The sequence below is a fragment of the Wyeomyia smithii genome, chromosome 1 (genome assembly GCF_029784165.1).
Source record: "Wyeomyia smithii strain HCP4-BCI-WySm-NY-G18 chromosome 1, ASM2978416v1, whole genome shotgun sequence".
NCBI classification, from domain to species: domain Eukaryota; kingdom Metazoa; phylum Arthropoda; class Insecta; order Diptera; family Culicidae; genus Wyeomyia; species Wyeomyia smithii.
The window spans coordinates 57,000,842-57,027,738 of record NC_073694.1 but is presented as its reverse complement, the minus strand read 5'-3'; the positions used below and the strand labels follow the sequence as shown (position 1 = coordinate 57,027,738).

General features: G+C 40.6%; 2 protein-coding genes across 6 annotated transcripts; one reads left to right on the top strand and one right to left on the bottom strand.

Moving 5' to 3' along the window:
- Nucleotides 1-8,754: 8,754 nt before the first annotated feature.
- On the bottom strand, nucleotides 8,755-26,893 carry LOC129721268 (activin receptor type-2A). 3 transcript variants are annotated; one of them, XR_008727377.1, is made up of 8 exons: nucleotides 26,743-26,893; nucleotides 11,164-11,328; nucleotides 10,787-11,100; nucleotides 10,538-10,723; nucleotides 10,141-10,477; nucleotides 9,785-10,083; nucleotides 9,400-9,725; nucleotides 8,755-9,339 (listed from the first exon to the last, which is right to left on the bottom strand). XR_008727377.1 is itself a non-coding variant. In XM_055673631.1 (7 exons), exons 1-7 carry the CDS (start codon nucleotides 26,876-26,878, stop codon nucleotides 9,540-9,542), a joined length of 1,623 nt encoding a protein of 540 aa, XP_055529606.1. In that variant the 5' UTR covers nucleotides 26,879-26,893; the 3' UTR covers nucleotides 8,755-9,539. The 3 variants fall into 3 exon arrangements, 2 of the variants coding, with proteins under 2 accessions (XP_055529606.1, XP_055529621.1); XM_055673631.1 differs by having other exon boundaries at nucleotides 8,755-9,725; XM_055673646.1 differs by lacking the exon at nucleotides 26,743-26,893 and adding an exon at nucleotides 14,731-15,477 and having other exon boundaries at nucleotides 8,755-9,725.
- On the top strand, nucleotides 18,936-25,510 carry LOC129721255 (uncharacterized). 3 transcript variants are annotated; one of them, XM_055673610.1, is made up of 4 exons: nucleotides 18,936-19,654; nucleotides 22,632-22,713; nucleotides 22,804-24,513; nucleotides 24,571-25,510. In XM_055673610.1, exons 3-4 carry the CDS (start codon nucleotides 23,152-23,154, stop codon nucleotides 25,168-25,170), a joined length of 1,962 nt encoding a protein of 653 aa, XP_055529585.1. In that variant the 5' UTR covers nucleotides 18,936-19,654; nucleotides 22,632-22,713; nucleotides 22,804-23,151; the 3' UTR covers nucleotides 25,171-25,510. The 3 variants fall into 3 exon arrangements, with proteins under 3 accessions (XP_055529585.1, XP_055529576.1, XP_055529594.1); XM_055673601.1 differs by lacking the exon at nucleotides 18,936-19,654 and adding an exon at nucleotides 20,383-20,679; XM_055673619.1 differs by lacking the exon at nucleotides 18,936-19,654 and adding an exon at nucleotides 22,328-22,452.
- Nucleotides 26,894-26,897: the final 4 nt, after the last annotated feature.

Sequence of the window (26,897 nt, the reverse complement as noted above, 5' to 3'; positions counted from 1 at the left end):
CTGAAAAATCTTCGTCCTTATTCGAAACATCACACTCATGCGCCACTATGTGAGCTTATTGCCTACTAACATATTTTCGTAAAACGGTTTTGGTCTTTGCTAATGGGTGGCACACTTGCTTAAATCAACACCAACGGCATTACTGACGCTTTCTGTCTTTGATAATGAATGTGCACGCTTGCTTTTAGCGACACTAACGGCATTATTGCCCACTAAGAAAAATTTAAGAAGAATCGTTATTTTTCTGGTTGATGAAATCGCCATTACGTCTGTTTGTCTGTGGTAAAACCATAACCGGAGCATACCAATCATAATTATTTGACCGATTGAAAATCAAAATCACAAAAGAAAAACTGCATGAAATCGGCTTCGAATTGGTTCCTCAGCCACCGTATCAGATACCCTAGTAACTAAACAAACTACTTTATTGTAGCGTCTGATTTGTTTCGAAGAGAAGCATGGAATAAGTTTTGGAAATCAGGGATGCCAGAATGGCCCATAAATAGGGCGCACCGCATCACTCCCTCTTGCTAGCAGAAAACCTACTCCCTGAGGATACACTTTCACTGCCTCTTCTGTGACAAACGTATCTCCAATGGAGCTGTGCTCTTCCTGCTCGAAAGCATTGCTTGGATCCAGCTTACTGTAGAATTGTCGACTCCTTCATTTTGTAGAGCCGTGTAAATTAATGCAAAGGACGTGTTATCGAATGCTCCCTCAATATCAAGAAAAGCGCAGACCGCTGTCTTTATATTTCAAAGACTTCTCGATCTTCGTCACTAGGAAATGCAAACCGGTTTCAGTAGATTTACCCTGTTGATAAGAATATTGATGCTTATGCAAGTCTCTAACTCCTTCAGAAACTCACTGCGGGTGAAGTTGTCTGTAATTTTCGCCATCAACCTGAGAAGAGTGGGTCTCCTACGAAAGGCAGAAAATCAAAAGGCATAATCATGAAAGGCAGAATCACGAAAAGGCAGAATCAAAAAAAGCTCGAATGGCAGAATCAAAAAATGGTCTATTTTCTTTTTAACAACACACACTCGCGGCCTTCGGCCGACTCTATTGTCCAAGTGTATGCTGCCCTTACTCGCTACCGCTCGTTCGGACTTAACTAAAGAAAACCTGTTTGAATAATCCTAGAAAACCAGTAGATCAGTTGTTTGTATGCGAGAGGCCGCCGCTTCCGACGGCGGGTCGGCGGCCGGCTCGGACCGCGGAAACCACGATTCCCTCGATTATGCGTCTTCGCCGCATAAATTGTTTTATGTTAATTATAATCAACAAGCCGTTGAGACTAGTGTAAGTTATACCTACCATCGAAAAATTTCTCTCCGCGATGCCGTGAGACTCTATAGGATCTGAGCCAAACCAGTTTGCGCGTTTCGGATCTAAAAATTAGGCTTGATTTGCACCTCACAACAAAAGTGGTCATTGATAGTGACCAGTTATTATGTCTGGTTACCAAATAATATTAAATAATAAAGGTAGAGTAGCAGCTTTGATACCGTGACCAGGATTCGCACCAATTTGTCATTACGCACTTGGCTATCGTGCGCCAAACCAGTTTGCGCGTTTCGGATCTAATAATTAGGCTTGATTTGCACCTCACAACAAAAGTGGTCATTGATAGTGACCAGTTATTATGTCTGGTTACCAAATAATATTAAATAATAAAGGTAGAGTAGCAGCTTTGATACCGTGACCAGGATTCGCACCAATTTGTCATTACGCACTTGGCTATCGTGAGTCAGATTTTGCTACCAGTGATTATGCCTTTCGTGCCCTTCGAAATTCTGCCTTTTGAAATATTCTGCCTTGTGTGTACGGTCATAGAGTTCTGCCTTTCATGATTCTGCCTTTCGTGATTCTGCCTTCTGTGGCGAACCCAGAAGAGTTGAAGTCAGACTTATAGGTCTGAAAGCTTTGCTCAATGTTTTGTCTTTTTTGCCCGGCTTTGGTATAAACACCGCCTTAACGTTCTGGCAGCTGACCAGGATATATCCCAGCGTAAAGCTCGAAAAAGGCTGATGAGTTCGGCCATGATTAGTCCGTCTGACTTTTGCAGAAAGATTTGTTGAATGCCATCCGGTCCTGGAAACTTCATAGGGTCTAAAGAGCTTAGTGCCCAGCAGCCTTGGCATTTGTCTGCACCAGGTGTACCCGTCGATTCGCACGAGGAGCAGACTACTCGATTCGCGCGAAGAGAATTTTTTTCGCACGCCGTGAACACGCCTTAGGTGCGCGTGTATTATTTCTCGAGTACACGGCGGGTGCACCGTGTAGATGAATGAAAATTGAGAAAACTAATAACCTACGCTTTGTCTACTTTATATTGGAAAAAAAGTTCAGTCACACGTGTTGAGTAGTGACTAGAAAACAGAAGTATTACAGAGATTTTACGCCGCAAAAAATGCCCAAGGACCATTACTTCATCTTTACAGACAGTCTCAGTTCTATTCAGACTCTTCGTCGGTGGAAATTGCAAAACACTCTCCGTACACGTACAGGAACATCAGAATGTTTTATCCGAAAAATCTTATTAGATTACCTTAGTGTGGATTCCTTTTCATTGTTCCATTCCGGTTAATAAAAAGGTGGACACTTTGGCTTAGGTGGGCGCAACAAATGGTGATATTTATGATAGACCTACAATTGCCTACAATAAGTTTTTCCAATTTTCTCGTCAGAGTACGCCTTCAAACTGGCAGACCTCGTCCTTTCACTACCTACGGGTTAGACGCACATCTACTGCAAATCAGGCTCACAGATAGTAATCAATGCGTTTGTGGATTCGTTACTTTTGGATACCCATGTTCCTGTTTATGGTATCCTGGACTAAAGAAACAAGGCATGAACGATGCTGATTAATGACTTCCGTAATACCCCGATTTATTTAGATTGTGCCAGTGGGGTGAAATTGTGCCATACAAACCCATTGTTTGTTAGCCATCACAAGACCAAGCTTTTTTGAATAAGTTCCCTCCAATATTCAATCAAGAAAGACTAGTCTTCTGACCAGCATGAGATGGCTGACAAGTCACGGGTTAGAAGTCACACCCTCACAATCTGATCCCGCCTGACGGTACTTGAAAAGCAACGGAGTGCTCATCAAACAACAAATCGAATCGCGCGGTAATTAAAAAAGAACATGCTAGTTTTAGTTTTAGGCTTAGTTCTAATTCGCTTACCCTTTATAAGACATCCTAGAAATAGGATTTATCTGGTTTCTGTAGGAATTAGTAGAACGAAATTTAAAAAAATGTTTGAAATAAGTAGCAATTAGGAATATTCACTATTGTTCTAGTATATGAGCATCTAACAACGTGGACCATACGTGATTACCCCTTCGTTACTCTCACTATATTTTTATTCATACCACGAACCTGATACACTGACCTGAGAATCCAAGAAAAGGACATCTTGAACAAACTAAAAGATGTGAAGAACTGGCAAAGAAAAGCCGCGATCGTTTGCAAAAGGCTGTAAAATGCTGAAAAACTAGAGTGGCTAACTAAAGTTCAGTACCCATTTTTCATATATACATTTATCATCATACAGCAGTTGCATTTGCGACCAACATGTTATGTCCAATGCGTTTGGGTCAGAAAATCTCTGGAGTGATTTTGTCACTGTCGCCTCGTCAGCCAGTAAAAATGCTTAGAATATTCATTTGAATTTAAAAATCAATCGCATGGCAATTATATGACGGACACCGCGTGCCATCGTTCGGCTTTGCGGAGCAAAACTTCGGTTTTAGGTGTAAAACTTCGGCTTTCTCTTTTGCTGAAGTGTAAACGATTCGTTTTTCCCGTGCAGAATGCATAGCAGTGAGCAGTTGCTTGTCAGGTGTAGCGTAAATGAATCGCGCGCGCGGAGTCCTTTGATTCCCGCGTAGTGCAAGTGAAAAATACACCTTGCTCTTCGGTCGCCCGGAGCAGAAAACCAAGTCTGGTGCCCAGTTGATAGAAGTTCCGTGAACAGTCGACGAGCGAGCACTGCGGAGTCACGTGACATCATGCGTCTGGATTCCAGGCTGTGTAGCTCTTAAACGTTCCACCCGGAGGTCACTGTCGAGCCAGGAAAGTGAGTAAGAACACCCAGCGTTCCGTTGGTTGTTACAGTCATACTCGACCTCAGACAGAGCCTGAATGTACTCACGGAATTGAGCTCTGGATCTCCTTCCGGTTTTGCGCAGCTCAGCGTTGTCATATCACGGCAGACTGTTCATTTCATTAACTGACAGTTTGAAGTGAAACCTTAAGTGATCCTTGCTGTAGGTCACTTGATGCAATGTCCACTTCAACTGGAGTTCGAATATTTGTATGGCAGGATATCCTTGAGTCAACCGGATGTTCCTTAAAGGAATTCCAGTTCATTTTCTCTAAACTCCTGGCATCACGGTCGACGATTAGTGTCTTGTTGATGCTTCGGCAGTACTGAACAACACTTCCCCTTGAAAGAAAGCAGAGGCAACGATTATCTGTTGTTGGCCGGTAGTCATTTGGACTATCACCGCAATGGCAACCTAATTCCGGTGAATGAATTCTGCAATGGGAACAAATTTATCATTTCTCCTCAACAGAATTGCAGTTCTAGGAGTTGACTTGGTTGCTTGGTTGGTTGGTTTCAATAGATCAACTCACCCTTGTTGTTGGGTAAGCCAAGAATCCTAGTGTCGTGGACCCATGGTTCTTGGATCAGTGCGACGGATAGCTGATCTTTGGAAAATCTCCGGCAAAGAACACTAGAAGCGCCCTTTGCATGATGGGGATTCACCTGGACGCAGCGTAGGCTGCTCACTCCTTCATCGGATGGTTGCCATCAGCGGTGACGTTGGTACGGTTGTCTACGTATCCTCAGAACAGGCAACACTCACTGAGGGAGTCTTCAAACGTACCTTTCCTGCCTTTGCATCAGAGCCTTTCCACCTGTGTTAGAGGACTTTCTGCCAACCTGTCGTATTTGTAGTTCAGCAAGACGCTCTATGCCAATATGGGGTTACCAGGCTGTTGGACCAGCTCCACCATCCCACGGCTTGAGAGAAGACATCGTAGTCTCCAGCCATCTAGTTGTGTCGTTGTCGGCAGTCAAGTTGTGGACTTGATGGCAGGTGATTCCTGATTCGTAATGCAGTTCGGAATCACGTTGCTATCCAGTATCGTCGGTTGCAGTTCAATATTTCCGCTCAACCGACCAATCCTAATTTCGCCCGCAGAATTTGAAATGATCGTTGTGGTAGCGGTTTTATGAATATATCTTCTCGCTCGTTGTTTGGTATATAAAAACTATTGAACAAGCTTTTTTGAATCTTCTCACGAATAAAGTTGTACCGTATACTCAACAAACAATTTTGTTGAATAACGGCTTATTAAGCTATAGTTCAGCTGAAATCCACTGAATTATAGCTTATTGAGCTGTAAATCAACAAAATTGTTTGTTGGGTACTCACGTGCTTCATTCGCTTATGGTCCCGAGGCTCCTCTGTAATTCGTATACAGGTTTGGTTGTCCTCGAATATCGGTAATGGTTGGTTAAATGTAGTACCGAGCTCAATCAACAAATTCCTTAACCATATTGCTTCACACATGGCTTGGCTGAGCGAAACATATTCTGCTTCTGTTGATGATAGTTGCCACACATTGTTGCCCGGTTTCAGGACATTGTTGCGCCGTACACTTAGAATACGTTTTCGGAAATCGACTTACGATCCAAATTGTCATTTCCCCAATCAGCATCCGCGTAGCACAGCAAGAGTTCTCATGTCGTTGGTACACCAGTCCAAGATCGATGGATCCTTTCAGATATCGGAATACTCGCTTCAAATGAGTCCAGTGTGCATCAGTTGGTCCTGTTTGAAACTTGCTGAAGTAGCTGACAACCGCGCAAGTTTCCGGTCTTGACGATAAGACCAAGTATGTCAGGCAACTTATCAGCTCACGGAAAGGTTGCTTCGTCAGAGGCTCATCTTTTCTGCGGTTTAGCTATTCAGACTTGGTTCCAATGAGGTACTAACCGGATGTATTTCGGCTGGTTAATTTTTATGGTTCTTTGGATAAAGTCATGATCCACCTCTAATCCCAAGTAGTGCTTTAAATTGCCCATATGGGTCAACTCAAATCGCTTGATTAGTTCCGCACAGGAGTAAATAGACGACCATCCTCTATGCTTTTCTGCAGTACAGGCAGATATCCAGATTTAACTTTTTAAAACCCAGCTTCAGCACGTAAGCGCTAAACTACTCGTTCCCGCTGCTCAGAGCCTGCTTCTGTACGTACAATGACTTTTCAAGGTAGCATACGAGCGGTGGATCACCATTTTGTAGTATTTTAGGTTGACGCATGTAGATTTGCTTTTTGATTTTAACGTCCATCTTGTGTATGAAGTACCCCGCTTGGTTTACCATCGCCAACAGCACACGAACCGAATCGCCACAGGAGCATATGCGTCTTCATAGTTGAATCCTTTCCTCCCTTTGCCTCTAGTCTAGCTTTGTAACGTCCCACGTTTACATTACCGCCACGCTTGATCTTGAACACTCCAATGCAATAACCGCTTCTTAACGTAGTCCAGAGTGAGTTCGTCGGTCTTGATGGTCTCCAGAGTCGCGATAAGAGCTTCATACGACTCCTACAAGGCTAATAGAAGTCTTCCGTTTTTACTCAAGCCGCCTTTATCTTCGGAAGCATCTTGTCAAATTGCAGCAGAAAAGACTTAACATTATCTTCTTCTTCAAACCGCATCTCCTGAAACTGTTAGCGTAGAAACAATTTTTCAGTAATACCAACTCGCTCGACGGTATTTTTCAGAGCTCCCCAGGCTACCTTTGCTGTCGTCTTGTTCTTCACGAATTCATGCTGGTCTTCCGCGATTCGGTGTAGCAACAAGTTCTTGCATTTGCGATTCTTCGCCATCCAATCATCCCGTAGCTCCTTTTTTTGTTTCTTCTCATCAACAGTATCGTTCAGGTTCCATGAAATTTTGATCGATGTCCTTTTCCAGGTGATCCAGCAAGTCCTGGTCTCCCATAAGTACTTCGATTCGGAATTTCCCGTTCTCAAAATTACTTCCGTGAAACAGCCAGATTTTTTCTTCGCTCATTTTAATGATCTTCTTTGATGACGATAACTTGCAGCGCTGGGCCAATAACCTAATAAACTAGGCTGAGCTTGCAGTATTGATAAGGGTTTGGAAAGAGATAATTTTTTTATTAGGCTTATAACTTATGGCTTGCCCAGGATATTGTTGATTAAACGATCTCAGTTGCTATCCAGCACCGTCGGCACTTAGCCCAGGCCAGAGGTAGCCTAATGGCTTCCAGGCACCGTTTGAAAGTTGCCGCAATATAGCTCCAGCAGCTTTTCCGTTTCCGACTGTTTTGCAACCATCAGTGATTAACTCAGATTAACTACCCCACAAAGCGGGTTCCCAAACCATTTCCTTTCCTAGTTGGCATTTATTAGGGTTGATTTGGAGACCGTTTTCTCTCAGTCTTTCAAAGACTAACCGTAGGTGTTCTCAATGCTCCATCTCCGATGATGAAGCCATAAGTAGGCAATCTAGGTAACTAACTAGAAAGGGGAGATCGAAAAAAATGCATAAATCTTTAAAATGTTTGGCCATAGTTCTTTAGTCCGAGACGCATTACAAGAAATTCGTATGGGCCTAGGGGCGTGATGATGGCAGTTTTTTCGACATCCACCTTGAAGTCGAGCATCGAAAAGGAATGTGGTAAGGAATAGCGGTCTTAAATAGTAAAATCAATATAATTTATGTAACGGCCTACGAGTCTATATTTAGCCTCGCCATTATTCAACGTCAGATGCACGAACTTGAGTATGGGCTTTTCAATAGACGCATATAACCGATCTCTAAAAAGAGTTTTAGTTCATTCTGTGCCGTGAGTGACGATGCGGGAGCCGTTGGCTACGTACAAATTCATTCCTGAAGCTGGCTTTCGTTCGTGTCTCGGTGAGCATGGCAGAACGAATAGGTCCTCGAACGTGAAGTTTAACGGTAGTTTTCTCACTGCGGCGACTGGGAATCATAAATACCAGAATGGCCCATGAATAGGGCACCCCGCAAGTCCAAAGTAGGCATGTTTTCCTACCATAAAGCGTCGAGGAATTTCTGTGCGGCTGTCATCAAAGAGCACGAACTTGTGTACCATTTCGATTTCATCACCTCTAATCTCAATTTGTGGTGGAAGGTTGACCCCATCTTCTGCTTCCACCTTTTAATCACATCGCACTTGTTCGTGGGAGGGTTGCCGTTCAGGTCCCTGTGCATATCGGCTTGCGGCTCGAAGCATTTGCGGAAACTCTTCAGTTATTCGCACGGTGCAGTTCCTCCATCGCCTCGCTATCTCGATCTTCCTGCTGGCGCTTCTTCGTAAAACCGAGTTTTGTCTGTTCCGTGCGCGTCGGTAGTGCTCCACGTTCGTCTTCGTTCGGTGTTGCAGCATTCTCGCTCGTACTGCATTCTTCTCTTCCACTAACTGTTTACACTCGTCGTAAAACCAGTAATAATTTCTCCTGTTCACGAGTTATTTTTTTTTAACATGAGCGCCCTAACAATCTGATTATCCGTCAGCTCTCTTAATAAACTCTGATCTGGAAGCTTACCCCTTGTGCACGACAATTACGCACCTAATTCGTTTTTAACTGTCGAAAGGTTCTGCAACAGACCGAGTATCAACTAATTTATAACAAGATAAAAACGGACGTTCACATAAGACAATAGAAATCTAACCTGTAACTTCTACGTACGTCTATTATATATTATAAGTTTATTATAACCTAATCATGGCATACAAGTACTATATTGGAGGAAAGTTCTTATAAAAATATATCTTATTACGCAACCAGCAGTCGCTTTGTGGTTGTGTAAAACCTACCTTACACACTGGTTTGTTTAGTAAATGATACGATCAATAAATCTAATTTGAAATAATGCGGCTTACAAGCTTTTTTTTTCAATTGTTAGCTTTTCTCGAATGATAGATCGTGCTGCTGATTCGACCACTTCGTTACAATTTAAACTACAATAATCTGTTCTAGTCCTCATTGGATACTTATTCACGTCAGTCCAAAACTATGCTACTGCTAATCGCTTGCGATTTCAAAGGCCTCTATCCAGAAAACAAACTTCTGTATACTAAACGATTTTTTTCTCTTAGAAAGTTTGATATAATTAAAAAAAACTCCAAACAAATATTACAATTGCTGCAGTGCGACTTGTAACATTACATCTTAAAATAGCATCCCTGAGCGACAAGTTTGCATATGTACTTCTTCGCGGTTATGCTCAGTCCGGACATTTGATCTCACTATCGTCGACCTAGGAAGAACGCTTGTGTCTGTTTTAAAATTCAAACTGATAAACTTATCGCTGTAGTACCTGCATCGAGTACTAGAGAACAGGGTCAGTGACAAGTAGCTATTAAAAATCATATCGTCTCTCAGATTTCCAACACTATACCTGCACACCCCCTGCAGAGTGGAGAACGCTGCTGTTTGCCGCTGCTGTCGTTCGTTTTTCTATACACTTTCGGAAACAACCTTCGGCGGCAGGTCATTGGTAGTGTTGGTTTCTATAAGCAGTGGCGTAGTCGGCTGATAACGACCGTGGTGGGAAACTCGCTCCATCACGCACGAAGAGGAAAGACGCGCCTCAGCGTCATGATCCCAGCATTCCTCCATTGTGTCGCACAGCGCGTTGAGGCCCTGGTAAAAAATATGATTATTGTTAAAAAAGTTTCGATAAGCTTCCAAAACGGGCATACATTGTGATTCCTCCAATGGTCGCAAATTCGCGGACGCAACTTTTTCGTCACGACATTCTCCTGCATTTCCTCTAGTGTGGGGTGCGAGCCAAGCTCGGTTTCGAACGGTAGTCGGTATTCATCAACGGCGCCACCATGCGCCGTGCAACGTGAAACCAGCTCCCACAGTACCAGACCGCAGGCGTAAACGTCAATTCGAAGAAATGCGTCGCGTGTGAAATTGATTGCGCCTTCTAGAATCTCCGGTGCCATATAACGACGCGTTCCGACTTGGCCGTGAGTGTCTCCGCAAGGTTTGCCTACAATAGAGCATGAAATCACATACGTAGCTCATAACTCAACCCCACGTTACTTACCAGGTGTAAAAATAAGTGCCAGTCCGAAATCAGCAATACAAGCCGTTAAGTCGTCCTTAAGCAGAACATTCTTGCTCTTGAAATCGCGATGTGCAATCGACGGCTTCAGGCCCTCCGTTTTACTGCCTTGAATTTCCTCATGCAAATGCATCAGTCCACGTGACATACTCTCGGCAATGATGCGTAGCTCGTGCCAGGTGACAGTATGCGATTTGAGATAATCACACAACGACCCGTGCTGGCAATAGGCTGTGATCAGCCAAAAGTCTGTGCTTAGATCAACCCGCTTTTCACAACCAATAAACTGCAGAATGTTGGGATGATTCATGCGTGGCAACTGTGGGTAACAATAAGCGTATTAGATATTAGGATTGATCACAAGAACGTGCTTTCTTACTTTAAAAATTTCCTGTTCGGTGATCCAAGATTGCTTTTCTTGCGTCTGGAATATTTTAACAGCAACCTCCTGGGACATCAGCTGAGCTTTCCAAACAACTCCGAACCTACCTCGAGCCTTGATTTCAATCAACTGAATTGGCCTCAACGCTATGTTTGGGGAAGAGCTGGTAATTTCCGGTTCGATCTGTGAAAGCATAGCATAATTTTAGAGATTTTATGATTTACATTGTGTAAAATGTAAATCTACCGTCGGTATCTCGTTGAACATCGACTGCTTCCGATGACGCCAGAATAGTGCGAATACCAGTCCAACAAGTATTATCACACAAGTCATAAACGAGGCAACAATTACAAAGATATTTGATTCATTAGTAGCTTGGTGAATCACGTCCGGAGGTTTAGTGACTACTGGGATCCACTTGTGCTCCCGGTTGCACATGTTCGCCCGACAGCAACAATAGTTCAGGTTATTCTTAGTGCCTAGGGACGTATCAACGCACTCGGTGTTGTTGCAATCGGTTGGATTTAGGAAGCAACCTTTCATCGTCACCTTCACTTCATCTGGAACGGATTAGAAGGGCTTTAAGCTGATTCAACAGCTCAAAAGCAACACAAAATACATACTCGTGACATTGTTGGTGCTCCAAACTACGAAACAGCCAACCGGCTTATCAGCATCGCCCTCCTCGCAAGATTCGGTTCCTACCGTACAATCGCCATCCTTGCAATCGTACGTCTCACACGTTAATCCACTGGACTCGGCTAATGAAGCTTCCAACTCGACGGCCACTATGGACATGAGAAATGAGAAATCATAAATTAATATCCTTTTACCGAATTCTTTCTACATTATAAAAGTAATATACACTAAGGTCGCTTTTTACGCGGCTTTTCTTACGCGGTTTCCGGAATTTACGGGTTTTTTCTTACGCGGATTCCGGAATTTACGGGTTTTTTAACGCGGATTCCGGAATTCACGCGGTATTTTTTTTGCGCGGATTTCGGTTTCTCGTCACTCGGATTGCAGAATTAACGCAAGTTTCTTTACGCGGATTCCGGAGTTTACGCGTTTTTTTTACGCGGATTCCGGAATTTACGCGGTTTTTTTTACGCGGCACGTATCCCTCGCGTAAAAAGCGACTTTAGTGTACTGTTTGCTCCCTAAAAACTACTGAACTGCACTTAGAGGTTCTCTGGTACGGTGATTCCGATTGCTGAATTATTTATAAATTAACAGTCAAAACGAGAGGCTAGTTTCTACCAGAGCTGCCAGATTTTATTTTAAAAAATCTGTATTCACCCGTAAAAAAATCTGTATTTTTCTGTATTTTGTTCGTGTGCCTACAAGTGCTCTGTTTTGGGGTAACTGGGCTTGGCATCCAACCTTAAACTTCGCCTGAAGCCGTAAAAAGGTTGGGTAAAATTCCTAAAAGAAAATTCAGGTCTATAACCGTGTTTTTTTTTTGCTAGAAAGGCAATAGAATCCGGTATTTTTGTTCCAAAGCTCTCCCGCTTAGCCAAATGTCGAATGCCCAGTCGCCTCCACCAGTGGCGGAACTAGATCGACGGACGGAAAATAAGCAAGAATAAAAAAAAACGATTGCTAAAATTCTGTACAAATCTGTATTAAAAATCAAAATTCTGTATTCTGTATCGTGGTCAAAAAATCTGTATAATACAGAAAAATCTGTATACTTGGCAGCCCTGGTTTCTACACAATTCATACTACCGAGGCAATGGACGTGTAAAAAAATTGAATTTGAAGCGAAGGTTATTGGCCCTGACCTAAGACAAGACGCGACAGCTGGCTTCTTATTTTTCTTTTCGAAACGGCCGTCATCCCCGTCGAAATTTTTTTGAACGTTCCATACCGTTGATGCCAGAATGATTATTTTTAACAACTTCTGCAGGTCAATGAAAATAAAACAAATTAAAATTACAATATATAGGCGAATAATACTCAATTTTTATTTATTATTTTATGTTTAATAAAGCATGCATCTACTATCAAATTTTTTCTTCCTAAGTTTCTTGGTACCCAAATTTTTTCTTCCTTAGTTTCTTGGACTTCAACCGAAATAGTAAAATACGATTAATCAATGCATTTTTAAAGTTATAACAGTGAAATACATTACTCGGTAATATCATGTACCTTGCATACTTTTGCATCATTATTTATGAACAATTATAATAGCTAAATTATGACTCTCCAGCATCACTGCTTTACAGTGAAAAGTAACCTCGTTGTATTTTCTACGTGACGATTGCGTTATTGGATTCAGCCAATCAGCAGCCGGTTCAAATTGGTTGAATGTAACGGTGACCAGCTGTCGCGTCTTGTCTTAGGCCCTGACCTATAGTGTGTTTCAACTGGAGATTCACTCTCGAACCAAAAAAAAAAACAAATATTAAACAATATAAAACGAGAAATTTTTATCATTTTATCATCATATATAATCAACACTCCTGTATCAAAAAATGCCAAGTTTGACAAACTTCTTTCTCATAGCCGTATGGAACCTATTATTAAGCGGATTCATCTTTGATGAATACCTTTGGGGCCATCCACATACCACGTGGACAGATTTTAAACAATTTTGATTATTTCATTTTGAGACTACATGCTATATTTGATAAGAGCACGTGCCAAAAACGAGCGATTATGTTAATTCATGTTTTTGAAATTATTTGTTTTTTTTTACCAATTTAATCCTCCAACAGAAAGGTATTTTGATTCTCAGTACTAAAAACCGTACTATGTCTCTAATCACTCGGGTGGTCAGATCAAGTATCTACGTCGTCTTAGGCCAAGTGCGGACCTGTCACCATTGAGTTCCGGTCACTCCCAAATTATTGAGCTTAAATTTATCAAGCGAGACCTCTTACGATTCGAATCTGAAACTAGTCCAATAATGGCCATATCTTCTGTTAAGGTCGTCATAGGCCACTTAAAAAGTAAAAAAAGTCATGAAAAGAGATCCATTCATTTTTGGCATGGTTCGATTTTGGCAACAGAAAATTTTTTGGCGTGTTGGCAAAGTCGAACGGGGGTCTGTATTTTGATTATTTATTTGCAGCACTCTATTTTGGAAAAAAGTATTCCATTTAACATTGATGAACACTAATCCAGCCCTAATTTTCTTAAATACACGAAAAAGCAACCTTCTTAATTAATTGATTTCGATTAAGTACGATTTAGTAGAAAGTAAACTATCTTCTATATTTAATTGTCTTGTAAAAGATGGTTCACTCACCGATCCCAAAGTAGCATCTCGTTAGTTTTACCTGTCTATACCTCACAACTGCCAAGCAAAGATGTCACATGAAATATTTTCCTGCATTTACAAGTTAGCGGGAAAAGTAACGATTAAAAATTACAGTTTCTAGTCGAAAATGTATATTGCAGAAATTTTAAAACTGACATAGAATTTTTTGAACATGTTAACATTTGATTCAGGTGAATTTGAACATTTCATCAGTGAGCAGAACCAGAGAAAAGTTTTCTAAGTTTCAAGATATCAAAAAAGCTAGAGCGAAGAACAACATTACCCTCAGCAATTAATGTTTGCATAGTGCTGCTCAATTACAAGTAAGGTTATAGAAGGTAATATTTTCTTGCAGATGCTGATGCAGAAAAGTTGATTTGAAAAATACAAGTATAATTGTATTGCTTTTTAAAACCCTATATTTAGTTATTTAAATAAATCTGAGAGAAACAGAGTATAGAGTTCAAAAATAAACAAGGATTTTTTTCTGTAAATGCACCAAATTTATATACCCTGCTATTTGCCTCTACCAACACGTACAGAATTTTGTTGTCCCCGGCGGCACAGAGTACGGTGCTGCACCTTCTGATACGAATCAAAGAGAAGAAGACAATTCAAACGGCAATTCGATTGTCTTCCAGGTAGGAACACGATACCTACGCGTTAGCCCAACACGCCACACTATGCATCGACAGCGGCAATGTAGTCTTCACTTGGCTTGGCTGCACACAAATAAATATCGAGTACTACACTGCACTGATAGACGAGTGAAAAGCGTTCTATTCATACTTGGAGCAGTACTGTTGCCTGTGCCAGCATGTTTTCCTTCAAGACATCGGTTTCAATAACATTTTAACAGCGGATCGTTAAACTGTTTGATAAATCCCAATACACAAAGCAAAAAAAGTAAGCAAAACATACTCACATAACGCCAGACCCATGGCTATGAATAGAACGATACGCATTCTTGCTAACAGGCTATTCTCTCCGCCGCTCGAAACATATACCAATCTGGCGATACAACGATTGCTTCAGTTCACGCCAGACTGGACCATACTACTCAGGTAGCCGACGGCGGCCACCCACATCCGGAGTGGCACGAATAAAGCACAGCTGTTGCGGATAGTCACACACTTTAGACGAACGTTGGCATGATTTCGAACTGCGCCTCAGTTTCCAGTTAGTATTTATCTCGGTTGCCGAAGCATACAAAAATCTTTATTGCACTGTGAACCGAACAACTTTCAGACTACGTCTTCTACCGCACAAAAACAACAACAGGAAGTTTAGATTAATCACAAACAACCAAAAACTCAATCTTTTCCTAGCAGCACGATCGAAACCAATTTTAAATACTTTTGCTTCTTGGAATTCACTTGTAGTGGTGCAACCTTTTCTAGTGGATTTCTGTTTGGATCTGCCCAGCTTCTTCAGTCTAGATCCGAGAGCTGAAAATATCCCGTATGAAACGGGACCTTTCCGACGCAGGATACACTTTCCACAGTTGTAATATGATAATAAATAGCTGTACGGTTTAACGAACAAAGCGAACAAACACTTAACGGTAATAATTGTCCAAAACTGAGATAGGTATAGCGAAAAAGTTGATAATTTCTGTTGCCTGGAAAATTACTTCGATTGCTGTCCTGTCCGTCTGTCTTCGGTTGTCTGTCACTTCACTACGTAAAAAATGATTCCGTTAGGTTGGTACTCGAATAATCGCGTTCAGTCAGAGATGTAAGCAGTTTCGACGTAGAACTCTCCGTTAAGTATAGAATGCACTACTCAAATTTATTGTAGAATCCATAAAACAGAAAAAATAAGTTGTTTAGCTATATCAGTTTTTATATCATCTGAAAGAGCTGTATTTTCTAATCAAAACGTGATTTTCAAAAATTTTCTATCGTTGTTCAATTTTTTAAATCACGAATTAGAACTGCTCGAAGTCGCTACGATGACAGCTCGCCCACATACATAAGACATACGTAACACTGGCGTTTTTTTCTGATACACGTTGCCCCATAGTACTCCGTACCTCGTGCTGTCAAGCTGCTCGATAAATAATGAATAATTTCCTTTTTCTCGGCTTTATCGAGCCCCAAAGAAAATCCCATAAGGAACTGTCAAAAAGTTATTTACAAAATCAATGCAGCATTTTTCGAGTCAGAACGAGATAAATGCTGGGCTGCGCAGTTACACTGCCTTCAAAAACAACTCAAACAGTGATTTCATTCAGAGTGTGGTACCATTCGATTAGTTCATTTTGTATCAAATTTTTGGAAGATTTCTTCCTGAGTGTAACGTATGTCTTATGTATGTGGTTCGTCCATGTACCAACTGTCATTCAAGCGATTTAGAGTGATTTTTATTCTTCATTGAAAAATTGAAAGATAATGATATAAAATTTCAAAAATCACGTTTTGTTCAGAAAATTACACTCTTTTAGCTGATATATTAGAATCAGAAATCGGTGAATAGCTAATTATTCAATGTGGTCCAAAAGTTTAACACGGTCATCTAATTTTCATATATCTGCTGCTGGAAGAGTTGAATTTTCTGAGCAAAACGTGATTTTAAAAACTGTTTATCGTTTTCCTTCGATTTTTGCATGAAGAATAAAAACTTGCTCGAAATGTCTTAAATGACAGTTCTCCCATATACCATACATGGGCGAAATGCCATTTAAGACCTTTCGAGCAGTTTTTTTAATTTTCATTTGAAAATCGAAGAAAAAGGATGAACATTTCTTTAAAATCACGTTTTGCTCAGAAAACGCGGCTTTTTCAAATGAAATGCCCGAAGCATTTCAAAGAGAGCAAGTAATGGCGCTCTCACCATAAGCTACACTGAAAAAACTGGGCACGCTCCATCCAAGTGTTTCATCAATTGGATATGAAAATGACTCTGCATTGTTATTTGTAGAATTTCTTTCATCGAATTCAATCACTTTTCACTTTCGTTTCAAGTTGTCGCACACATCAACTTACATCCATGAGCCGCACTCCACTCACGTATGATTCCAACATCCCTTTCAGGTGAATTGCACTTGAATCTGCCGCACTGTTTCATCACAGTGATAATCATGTGCGAAACACTTTCATTTACGTATGATTCCAACATCCCTTACAAGTGAATTGCACATGAATCTGCCCCACTGTTTCATTACAGTGATTATCATGTACGAAACACTTTAAGTTGATTTGTTTTGTTTTTATATGTCAAATGATGTGCCGTTTGGGCTGAAAAGTAGGAAAATGGCGACAGATAAAAAGTCAACGAGTGTCATACGGCTCAGAAGTTTGAGGATTTTCCAGACTACATCTGTAAATTTTTGGAAGGTAAGTGATTTATGTCACATAAAAGAATCAAATTCTAATCTTATTTCGTACTTCCAGCACAAGATCACAGAGATTCTGATGAAAACATCTTTACGCTAGAGGCAAGTATTTGTTTACTAAAACATCAATTATTTAAATTAAACTAATTTAAATCTTTGTTTGCTTTACAGGCTTCTTCAACAGAAAAGGATAGTTTATATTTGGTGATGAATTTTTATAGTGAAATTTTAATTTTATAAATAAAAAATATTATATGCAATCATATCCATGTAAAACTGTTTTCATTTTAAAACCGAATAAAAATCATTCGAAGCTCGGTAAGCATTCATTTGAGATTTAAAATCCAAACACTTTATGTCTATATGTCATAACATCAGAATTGAAAGTGTTTTCCTTTTGAAAATGAGGTGTTGCACGATGAATAATTCTAAAGTGTTTCGCATATGAATTCTATATGTTTTGACCAGTAGGGCGAATTCAAGGGCAAAACACTTTATAATGTCGTGTCGATTTCTTTCAGTGTAGAAATACTAGGACTACACTGAAAGAAATCGACACGACATTATAAAGTGGTTTGCACTTGATTTCGCCCTACTGGTCAAAACATATAGAATTCATATGCAAAACACTTTAGAATTATTTATCGTGCAACACCTCATTTTCAAAAGGAAAACACTTTTAATTCTCGTGTTATGACATATAGACATAAAGTGTTTGGATTTTGAATCTTAAATGAATGTTTACCGAGCTTCGAATGATTTTTATTCGATTATAAAATGAAAACAGTTTTACATGGAAATGATATAATGTAATCTTTGTTTTATTTATAAAATTTAAAATTAATTTATTACAATAACAATTCATCACAAAATATAAACTTTAGTTCTTTGTTGAAGAAGCCTGTAAAGCAAACAAAGAATTTAATTAACTGATGTTTTAGTAAACAAATACATGCCTCTAGCGTAAAGATGCTTTCTACAGAATCTTTGTGATCTCGTGCTGAAAGAACGAAATAAAATTAGAATTCGATTTATTTACGTGACGTAAATCACTTACCTTGCAAAAACTTACAGATGTAGTCCGGAAAATCGTCGAACTTCTAAGCCGTATGACACTCGCTGACTTTTCATCTGTCGCCATACTTCTACTTTTCAGCACAAACGGCACTTCATTTGACACATAAAAACAAAACAAATCAACTGAAAGTGTTTCGCACATGATAATCACTTTGATGAAACAGTGGGGCAGATTCAAGTGCAATTCACTTGAAAGGGATGTTGGAATCATACATAAATGAAGTGCGGCTCATGGATGTAAGTTGATGTGTGCGACAACTTGAAACGAAAGTGAAAAATGATTGAATTCGATAAAAAAAATTCTTCTAATAACAATGCGGAGTCATTTTCATATCCAATTGATGAAACACTTGGATGGAGAGTGCGCAGTTTTTTCAGTGCAGAGATGTTTTTGAGAATACAGGTTTTTATCAGTGTGCCCGAAAATGTGTTTGTGCGCAGTACTAGATGCTGTATGCTGCCGTAGTATCATGAATGAGATTTTGTTTTTCAAAACGATTTTACATCAGGGCGAGCGAAAAGGCGCATACCGTTCATTTATGGGCGGATTCTATACCCGCAGAACGGTGTGGAAAGAAGAGCTACTCATCACGACACTGTGCGCCTCCAAAGCAACAACAAAAACAACAAGCGGTGAGAGGAGTCTGTGTAGAAAAAAGTTACTCTCTCGGACGGCGCACATGATGATTACTCGAACGAAATTTCATCACTTTTATTCCAACTACAAACGAAGACAGACGAACGATTGCTACTTTGGCTGCTAAGATTCATCTTAACGTGTTTGATAAAAGATAACTGAAGATTTTGTAAAGAAAAGCTCAAGTTAAAGAGGCTCAAATTCTTGCAAGTTTGCACTATTGCAGTATTCGAGAAGAAAATAAACAAGTTCAAAGTATGGAAGAAAATTCCGAAGCACAATCAGAATAATATATGAAAAAGTGAATTATATTTTTTTTACCATTTGTGTTTGAAGGAGCCAACCGCCTATTTTCAGGCACATATATTAGTGTAAACTGTGAAGTGGACCATTAGTGGTCACTGCAGACTATAATTAAGTAGGGAGTTTTACGTAAGGATATCGAACGCGAGAGGACCGGTGTGCTAAAACGTGTATAAACGCTTAAGTCGGAAGTGATTCTATATAGACAAAACAGTTGACTTTTCTGCTCGTGCAGTTCTACCAGAAAGTGATTATCATGCGAGCTACTGGCAGCGGTTTCTGCACTATTATTAAACGCAAGCAAATCGTCGCTTCCATTATTATCAAGCACAAAAACAATCGAAAGCTCAATAAGGGCTCGCCTAAGCGAATGTTTTGTTCGAAGGGTTGTTGCTGCTTTACTACTGTTACTGGTACGAGAACTTATACGGATCTTCCCATGGATCGCTTGCGCGACTTTCAGCAGTTTAATATGCATGGCATCGTCAATAGAATGTAAGTTTTGCTAATCCATACAAACCACTGGGTGGTGCGTGAATCATTTAGCTGATAGCTTAACCCTTAAATGCGCAATGTTGTTTTAAAACAACACTACTAAAAACGTTTTAAAATATACGTATTTTAGTATTTTTCAGAAATGTAATTCATTAGAACAGCTCTCTAGACTCTAACGACGAAAACTTAACAGCTGGAAAGTGGAAGTACTGTATTTGAATGTTTTGTTTTTATTTTTGCTGTCAAAATCTCGGAAACGAAAATAAACATGGCGAGATTCCCGACTGGTGGTGACTGTCTTTGAAAAAAAAATTTAAGACAAGGTGGTTAGTGAAACGTCTGAATTATCAGTAATTATACTAACAAAAGGTCAAGTTTAAAGTTACTGTTAACAAAAGTGATTGTTTAGACTTTATTCTGCGATAAAGCCACAGTGTTGTTTAGCTTTATTGGTTAGTTTTAAGGCAGTAAACCTGTTAAACATAAATTTTCTGCTACTACAATCGCACAGCTTTGTAGTAGCAGAATTTGCGCCTTCACATAGGATAAATTCATAGCATGCGGGGCGTTTTCAAGCGAGCTCCCTTGCCGTCGGCCAATCAGCAGCCGGCGATGATATCATCGCGATGGCCAATCACAGCACGTAGATGTTGCACAACTAAAAATATTTCTGAAAATGGCCCGCTGTACTAGAGTACAGCGTATAGGCCGCTACGGACTCCATTCATGCCTGTGTGCCGCTTCATTCACAGTCAAGCGATTGTTGTGAGCGGTCGTATTTATTTTTGTCGTATACAGAGGAAGTACCTTCTAGAAAGTGTGTGGGTTGTTGAAAATAATACAAGAAAAAAGTTCTGTTGAAGTCTGAAAGTTAAAAAAAAACCTTGACCCATTGAAAGGTTTAGTTTTTGTTTATTCGTTGCCGAGCCTGTAGGTGTTGTTCGTTGAAGGATAGAAAAGTTGGTTTCAAGAAAAGGGAACAGCTACAAAACTAAAACGAGAGATCCAGCCAGGAATTTCGTTGAGTATGTATAAAAAAATAAATTTATCAACAATATGTATAAATGTTAGGTTGATATAACATGTTCGTGCAAAAGTCAAACGTGAAAATACGAGGCTCAACATGAACGAACAGGTTTAATCACGTTCCACTTTGTGCGGGAATTTCCCACTAATTTACGTTTGCAGCAGCAAAGCTATATCGATCGAGTCAGATGATACGGCCAACCCATGTGATATATATTTTGTGCTACCACTAATGAATAATCAAATAACGAACCATTCCTAGTACGCAGTAGTTTTCGTTTGGACCATATCTCCACAGAACGAAAATCGCAACAGAAACGACGCAATTTAGCTCCATTTACCAGCAGCAATACAGATAGATATATGCGACACGTGGAAACCAAATACTAATTTGAGTGAAGGTCATTGCCATTTCGTTGCATTCGATTCCTTTACGCAGTACAATTTGCAGAGGAATTAAGCTAACATGATCTCATAGGTCAAAAAACCCTCCGCGAATAAACAGCTCGACTATTTCACACCTTGGTTAGCTGGCTGGCCAGCTTGGATGGAAGCATCTGCTAACCGTTGCTAAGCTATTGTGGACTTAGGAGTTCGCGCTTTCACCATTAGTCATCGTTTCGTATACGTTTAACTGCGTCAGTTTTGATTGATTATCTAAATATCGGGGACTGTTTTACAGAATATAATTTCCTTTCTACAAAAGTGGGAAATAACTCTGTACGAACATAATTATGTAATCATAGTTCTCGATAAACCGGTAACTTCGATATTATTAGTTTTTATGGAAAGACAAATATGCTGACGTCATACAGGGTGTACTAGAGTCAGAGTAAATACATGCTTAGTAAATCGTTTTAGAAAACACAACTATTATGCAACCATAAGTGTTTGCCGGCAGCTGATTTGAGCAGCATTTACATTTTTTGCTACTATTGTAGAATTGGCAAAGTAAATATGCTGACGTCACACGAAATGTACTAGAGCTAGTACACAATTAGCAGATGTTAATCTGCGGAATAACTTAGTCTGCATGTTGAGGTTATTCGATTTAAAATATCGTTGCGGCAATAATGGAAGTTGTAACCACAGGTTATCTATAATTGAAAAATCGAAAGGGAAATCACATCACAGTTAGAGCAAACAAAGATAACGAGCAAACAGGTACCGGTGATATCACCGACTTTATCAGTGATGGATGGCGGCCTAGTGTGTGCCTATAATATAGGCGTGCTTGCTTGATCGATGTTAACAACTGAGCAAAGGAAGATAAGAGCCCACATCCCATCGTACAATTTAAAACCAACGCCGACTGACTGTTCAGGTTTTATCTTTGTCGAGTGTTCACGAACTAATATGAAACTTATCAATAATTATTTATTTTGTCGACCCAAACGGGTACAAAAAAAAACAAAATAGAAAGATAGTGTTAGTAAAATACAATCAAAAAGTTGGGAAAAAATCGAGAGCAGTACAACTACATTTGTATAACAAGCATATCTCTGCTACGCTATAGTTGGCTACTAGTACTACCGTAAAACGACTGGTCACAGTGACACAGTAGAAAACAGAAGAACTGCGCATCGCAAAGTTTTACGAGCGATTTTTACCAAAGCCTATGAATAGTATCTCCCTAAGGGTGGGTGAAACGGTTTGCGCGAATCCATCAGTTCTGGTGCGCTCAAAGAACCGTGGCTCTTTTTCGTGAGCCGTTCGTTCTTTCGCTCTTTTCTACGAACCGGTTCATCCCTACTCTAATTGAGAGTCTTCGAGTAGGCAAACTTGAATTATTCGAAATAATTAACATCTTCAAAAATTGCCGAGAGATTTATTTTATTATTTTGTATTTTCAACTTAAAAATTGAGTATTAGTTTGCTAATGATAAACGAAAACAGTATTGTATGACTCAGGCAAACTACTACTAACTACATTCGTTTACTTCTTTTCCAGGTTGGGGGCCCAAAACTCTCAGCTCATCCATTGGTGAAGCTAAAGCGTTAAAATTTCAATACAACTCAACGGAGAACTAATTGTAAGTGTGTCCGCCCCCACCAGCAGGGTACAAAAAGGAACGATGGAACCTAACCACCCTGCCTTTTTGTTCTTTTTTCTCCTCCGGTAGTCTCTTTCACGATGGCAAAGGCAACTGGAAACGCAAGCGAGTCCCCTTCATGGCGAGAGATTCAGCTTGTCCACGACATCGTACAGCGATATAGAGCAACAGAAGCAGCAGCAACTAACCCATCATCGACGAAACGAATCTACATTCGTGTGCGAAAACCAAGCGCAGCAACAGGACAACAGTACAGGAACAAGCTCCAACACGCAAATCTATCAGAAGCAGCAAGCGCAGCAGATCTTGACGATTCCGAGCAGCGCGGTGAACTTCGGCGCGTTCGGAGAGCCTATCTGGGCGGAAATAGAAGCCGATTTGTCGTCGTCGCCTCTGAGCCGGTGGCAAAATTGCAGCATGTTCATGGTCGCTACGGAGCCCTTGCCGAGTGGCTACAGCAACGAAAGCGTTATAATAGGTGAACAGCTCAATACCCCAGGACCAGAGAACGTCTGCAGTTTTGAGTATAGCAGTTTCGATCAGCTCGGAACAACCGAAGCGAAAGTTAACCCAACAAACGTCGTATTTAGTACCAGCAGCAACAGCATCACTAAGAGAAACGAGAAAGATTGCAACAACAACAGCAGCAGCAGCGACAGCATGCATGACAAAATGGAGGTGCAGCCGTTCGAACTGGAATATAGCAACGTCATTAGTCCAATAACCCCCCCACCATCAGTTCGTAGAAAACCCATTATGTCTTGGGATCTTGAATCGCGTCTGGACGAGGTTCTTCTCAGTCCCGAGAGCTACATCAATACACCTCTCGACAGTATTGGTGTGGCTTCTCCGGCCAGCATTTCGGGTGATGCGGAACGGAAACAAACTGACGAATTGGAAACTTGCATCGATTTCAACACAATTGTCGACAGCAGCGAGGGGGACGATTATAGCATTCCCCTTCACGAGGAAATCGAACAACTTTCAAATTCCTTCTATTGTAAGTCGAACAATCTTGTTTCCGTAAAAGTCGACTCTTCCAATGGAGCCGATGTCGTATCGCCCAGCTTTCTTCTATCCCTAGAGAAGGAATCCATTTTCCCTGATGCGCTGACTAACAACACTAATGTTGCCAGCGACACCTTGGACAACGAAAGGACATCTTCCGTTGCGAATACCATGTTCGAGATACAACCTTCAATTGTCAACTCTTTCTTCAGTGATGCTTGCGATGATGATGATTTAGGAAAGCGAGAAAACTTGAAGCAGAATGAGCATAAGCAAAACATAACAGTTGCAGCTGCGAGGCCGCAAGCTGCACTGTATACCATCTCCAGTGGAGACGAAACTTTTCATGTTATTAAAACGCAAACGCAACTAGAACACAATTATACTATTAAGCTACCATTTGACAGTGGCGCTAGCCACTATTTATCGAACAAACCTATGGTGAAGGAAGAAAATCTATTGCAACCTTTCAAACCGAGAGAGCAACAAGCATCGACGCCCCAGAAGCCGCCAATTGTGCGGCGGAAACTGTTCCAACGAATCAACAACAAAATGTCCAACACTCGTCGACGTATTCCTGAGTTAAAACTCAAGATCATCAACCCAGTGGCGTCAGTCGACGTGCACACTGCGAATGGCACGGCCATGCTTACCACAACGCAGATGGTAATGAACACCCCGGAGCTAACGAACGAAATACTCGATTTGGAGGCCGAGGTTTTGAAACAGGAGGATGAATTCGATCTTTTAGCCTACATCAATTCTGGAACGGTAGGTCATCAACCGGCTATTCTATCTTGTCATATAATAATCCCTCTCCCTTCACAGGACTACGAAGTCATAGAAAAATCTCCAATCGAGGAAAAGCCAACGGTTTCATTCCCGGAAGCCGCTGCCGTCGTTAAGCCAGTAACTGATGCTCCACCGGTCGAAGCTAAGCCACAGTCCACCATTTGCAATGCAACACTCAGCGATCTCTTCAACCCGGCGAAGCGTAAGCTGCCAACGTTTACGATTGATGATATCGATCAGCTGACGGAATCCACTAACAACACCAAACGATTCCGTTTCAAAAGCGCTACTTCATCGACCACCTCCTCGGTGTGCGGAGATAACGCGTCTGAAGCTTCCTCGTCGGTACGACCGGCTAAACGCCGTGGACGACCCCCGAAGACAGCCAGCTCGATTCGGGATCGCTCCGAGTATGAGCATCTAAGCGAAGCAGATATGCGCTACCGCGAACAGCGTGACAAGAACAACGAAGCTTCCCGTAAATCCCGCATCAACCGAAAGGATCGAGAGCAAAGACTCGAAGACGAGGCAAGTCAATTGAATCGACAGCACGAGCTGCTCGTCAACGAGGAGCAGCAGCTGATCAAGGAATGCAATCGTTGGCGAAAGGCGGTCATGCGGTTGGCGCTCCTGTAAATAGGGTTAAGATGTGCGTTTCTCTCTTTATTTTTCCATCATGGTACTCACAATTTATTTTTTATACTGTACAACCTGCTCCCGGCAGGGATGGAATATTTTACTATGAAATCTATGTTGTAACAAAGTAATTTGAAAATGATACAAAAAAAAAAATAACAAATAATTCAAAAGAAGAAAAAAAAAAGCATGATATGATCGAAAGCGCAGAAGTTTGAATGTGGTAAAAACTGAACATTCTGCAGTTAACATTTAGTAGTCGCAGTTCGTAGTACTTCATTTGCTGTAAAACTTTATCTTCATTTTATAATAATTTCAATAAAGTTTCCGACAACCGGAAGTGGCTGTTTTGATAGTCCGAAATCTAGCCCTCTTATTGTGAACAAGTCGTGATAGAGTTCCAATATGTGGAAACGACTGTCTAGTTTTTTGCATAATTTTTGTTTAAGTTTTTGTTCCGACTTGACATTTTTAAGCAGGTACTAAATAAAGTAGGTTGAGAAACAGAAATCCTGACTGCGGAATGTAAGCATTTAGCTTTTCGGTGTTTCGAAAGTAAAAGTAATCCATCCACCTTGTTTGCCATGATTAATTTTGTTGTGTATCGTATCGTTATCGTTGTTGTGTGTCAACACGCCTAGGCTTTCTGGAATAACAAGAAGCCTAGTGCAAGCGCATTTTGCAGTTTTAACTTCTGGTTTCGACTATGTATAATTTCCTGCTAACCTCAATAACAATTCACCACTAAGGTAGTAGAAGACTGGCCAAAGTAATGTTCAAAAAAGGACTTCGTTCATCTTGTCTAAATCATGATTCAAGTTCAGTGGTTTGGCTTTCAATCAAGATGTGTAACACAACAATTGCTTGATGGAAATTTTGATTCAATTTCTTCACAAACATCATGCCAATGAAGGGTATGTGTTTTGACCAGAAAAAACATCACATTACGGCAAAAGTACTAACGTTTCTAAGCAACCATTAAAACCCGACGACAAGAGACCAGCTGTGCTCTGTTTCACATATACTGTACCGTACTATTACCTTCAAAGCATGTGTTCCTTCAAGACATCAGTTTTTATTACGTTCTAACAGTAGGTTTAAACAATGTTCAAAAAAGAGGGTTGTTTCAATCTTTTCGAAAAACCTTTCAAAACATAAAATTTGTTCACATTCATGGAAGCGAACAAATTGACCTGCTAGGACGGGAAAACTGTCATTTTTTATACTGAAAGAAAATCACAGTAAATGGTTGGTGTCTACTCATGTCGTATGTGCTAGGCATGCTCGTACATGATTGGTCCATTGTCCGCGGAAATTCGTCCTTGAAACGATTTATCAATTTTTACTCCGGAGCGGTGAAATAATGATAATTAGTGTACTACAAAATTGTCCAACATTTTATCTATCCAACAACATATTGGTTACTGTTATCCATCATGTGGTTATGCTGCTATTACCGTTTGAAATCTGACGAAGCATTTACCAGTTTCCTTTCCAATTTTACAGAATGTACTCCAGTATAGAAAACAAAGACGTAATCCTACGTCAAAATGATAATAGATACGTACTTACCAATCAAATGAAGGCCACGACGATGTGTTTCTATTGGGTCGCTATCCAGAACCATTTTGACTAGGCTTTCATCCGACCGTAGCCTTCCGATTTTAGTCGTATGGACTATGGTGGGTACCCCGAGGGTCGTCTCCATGTTTCAGCTTCCATCTGCA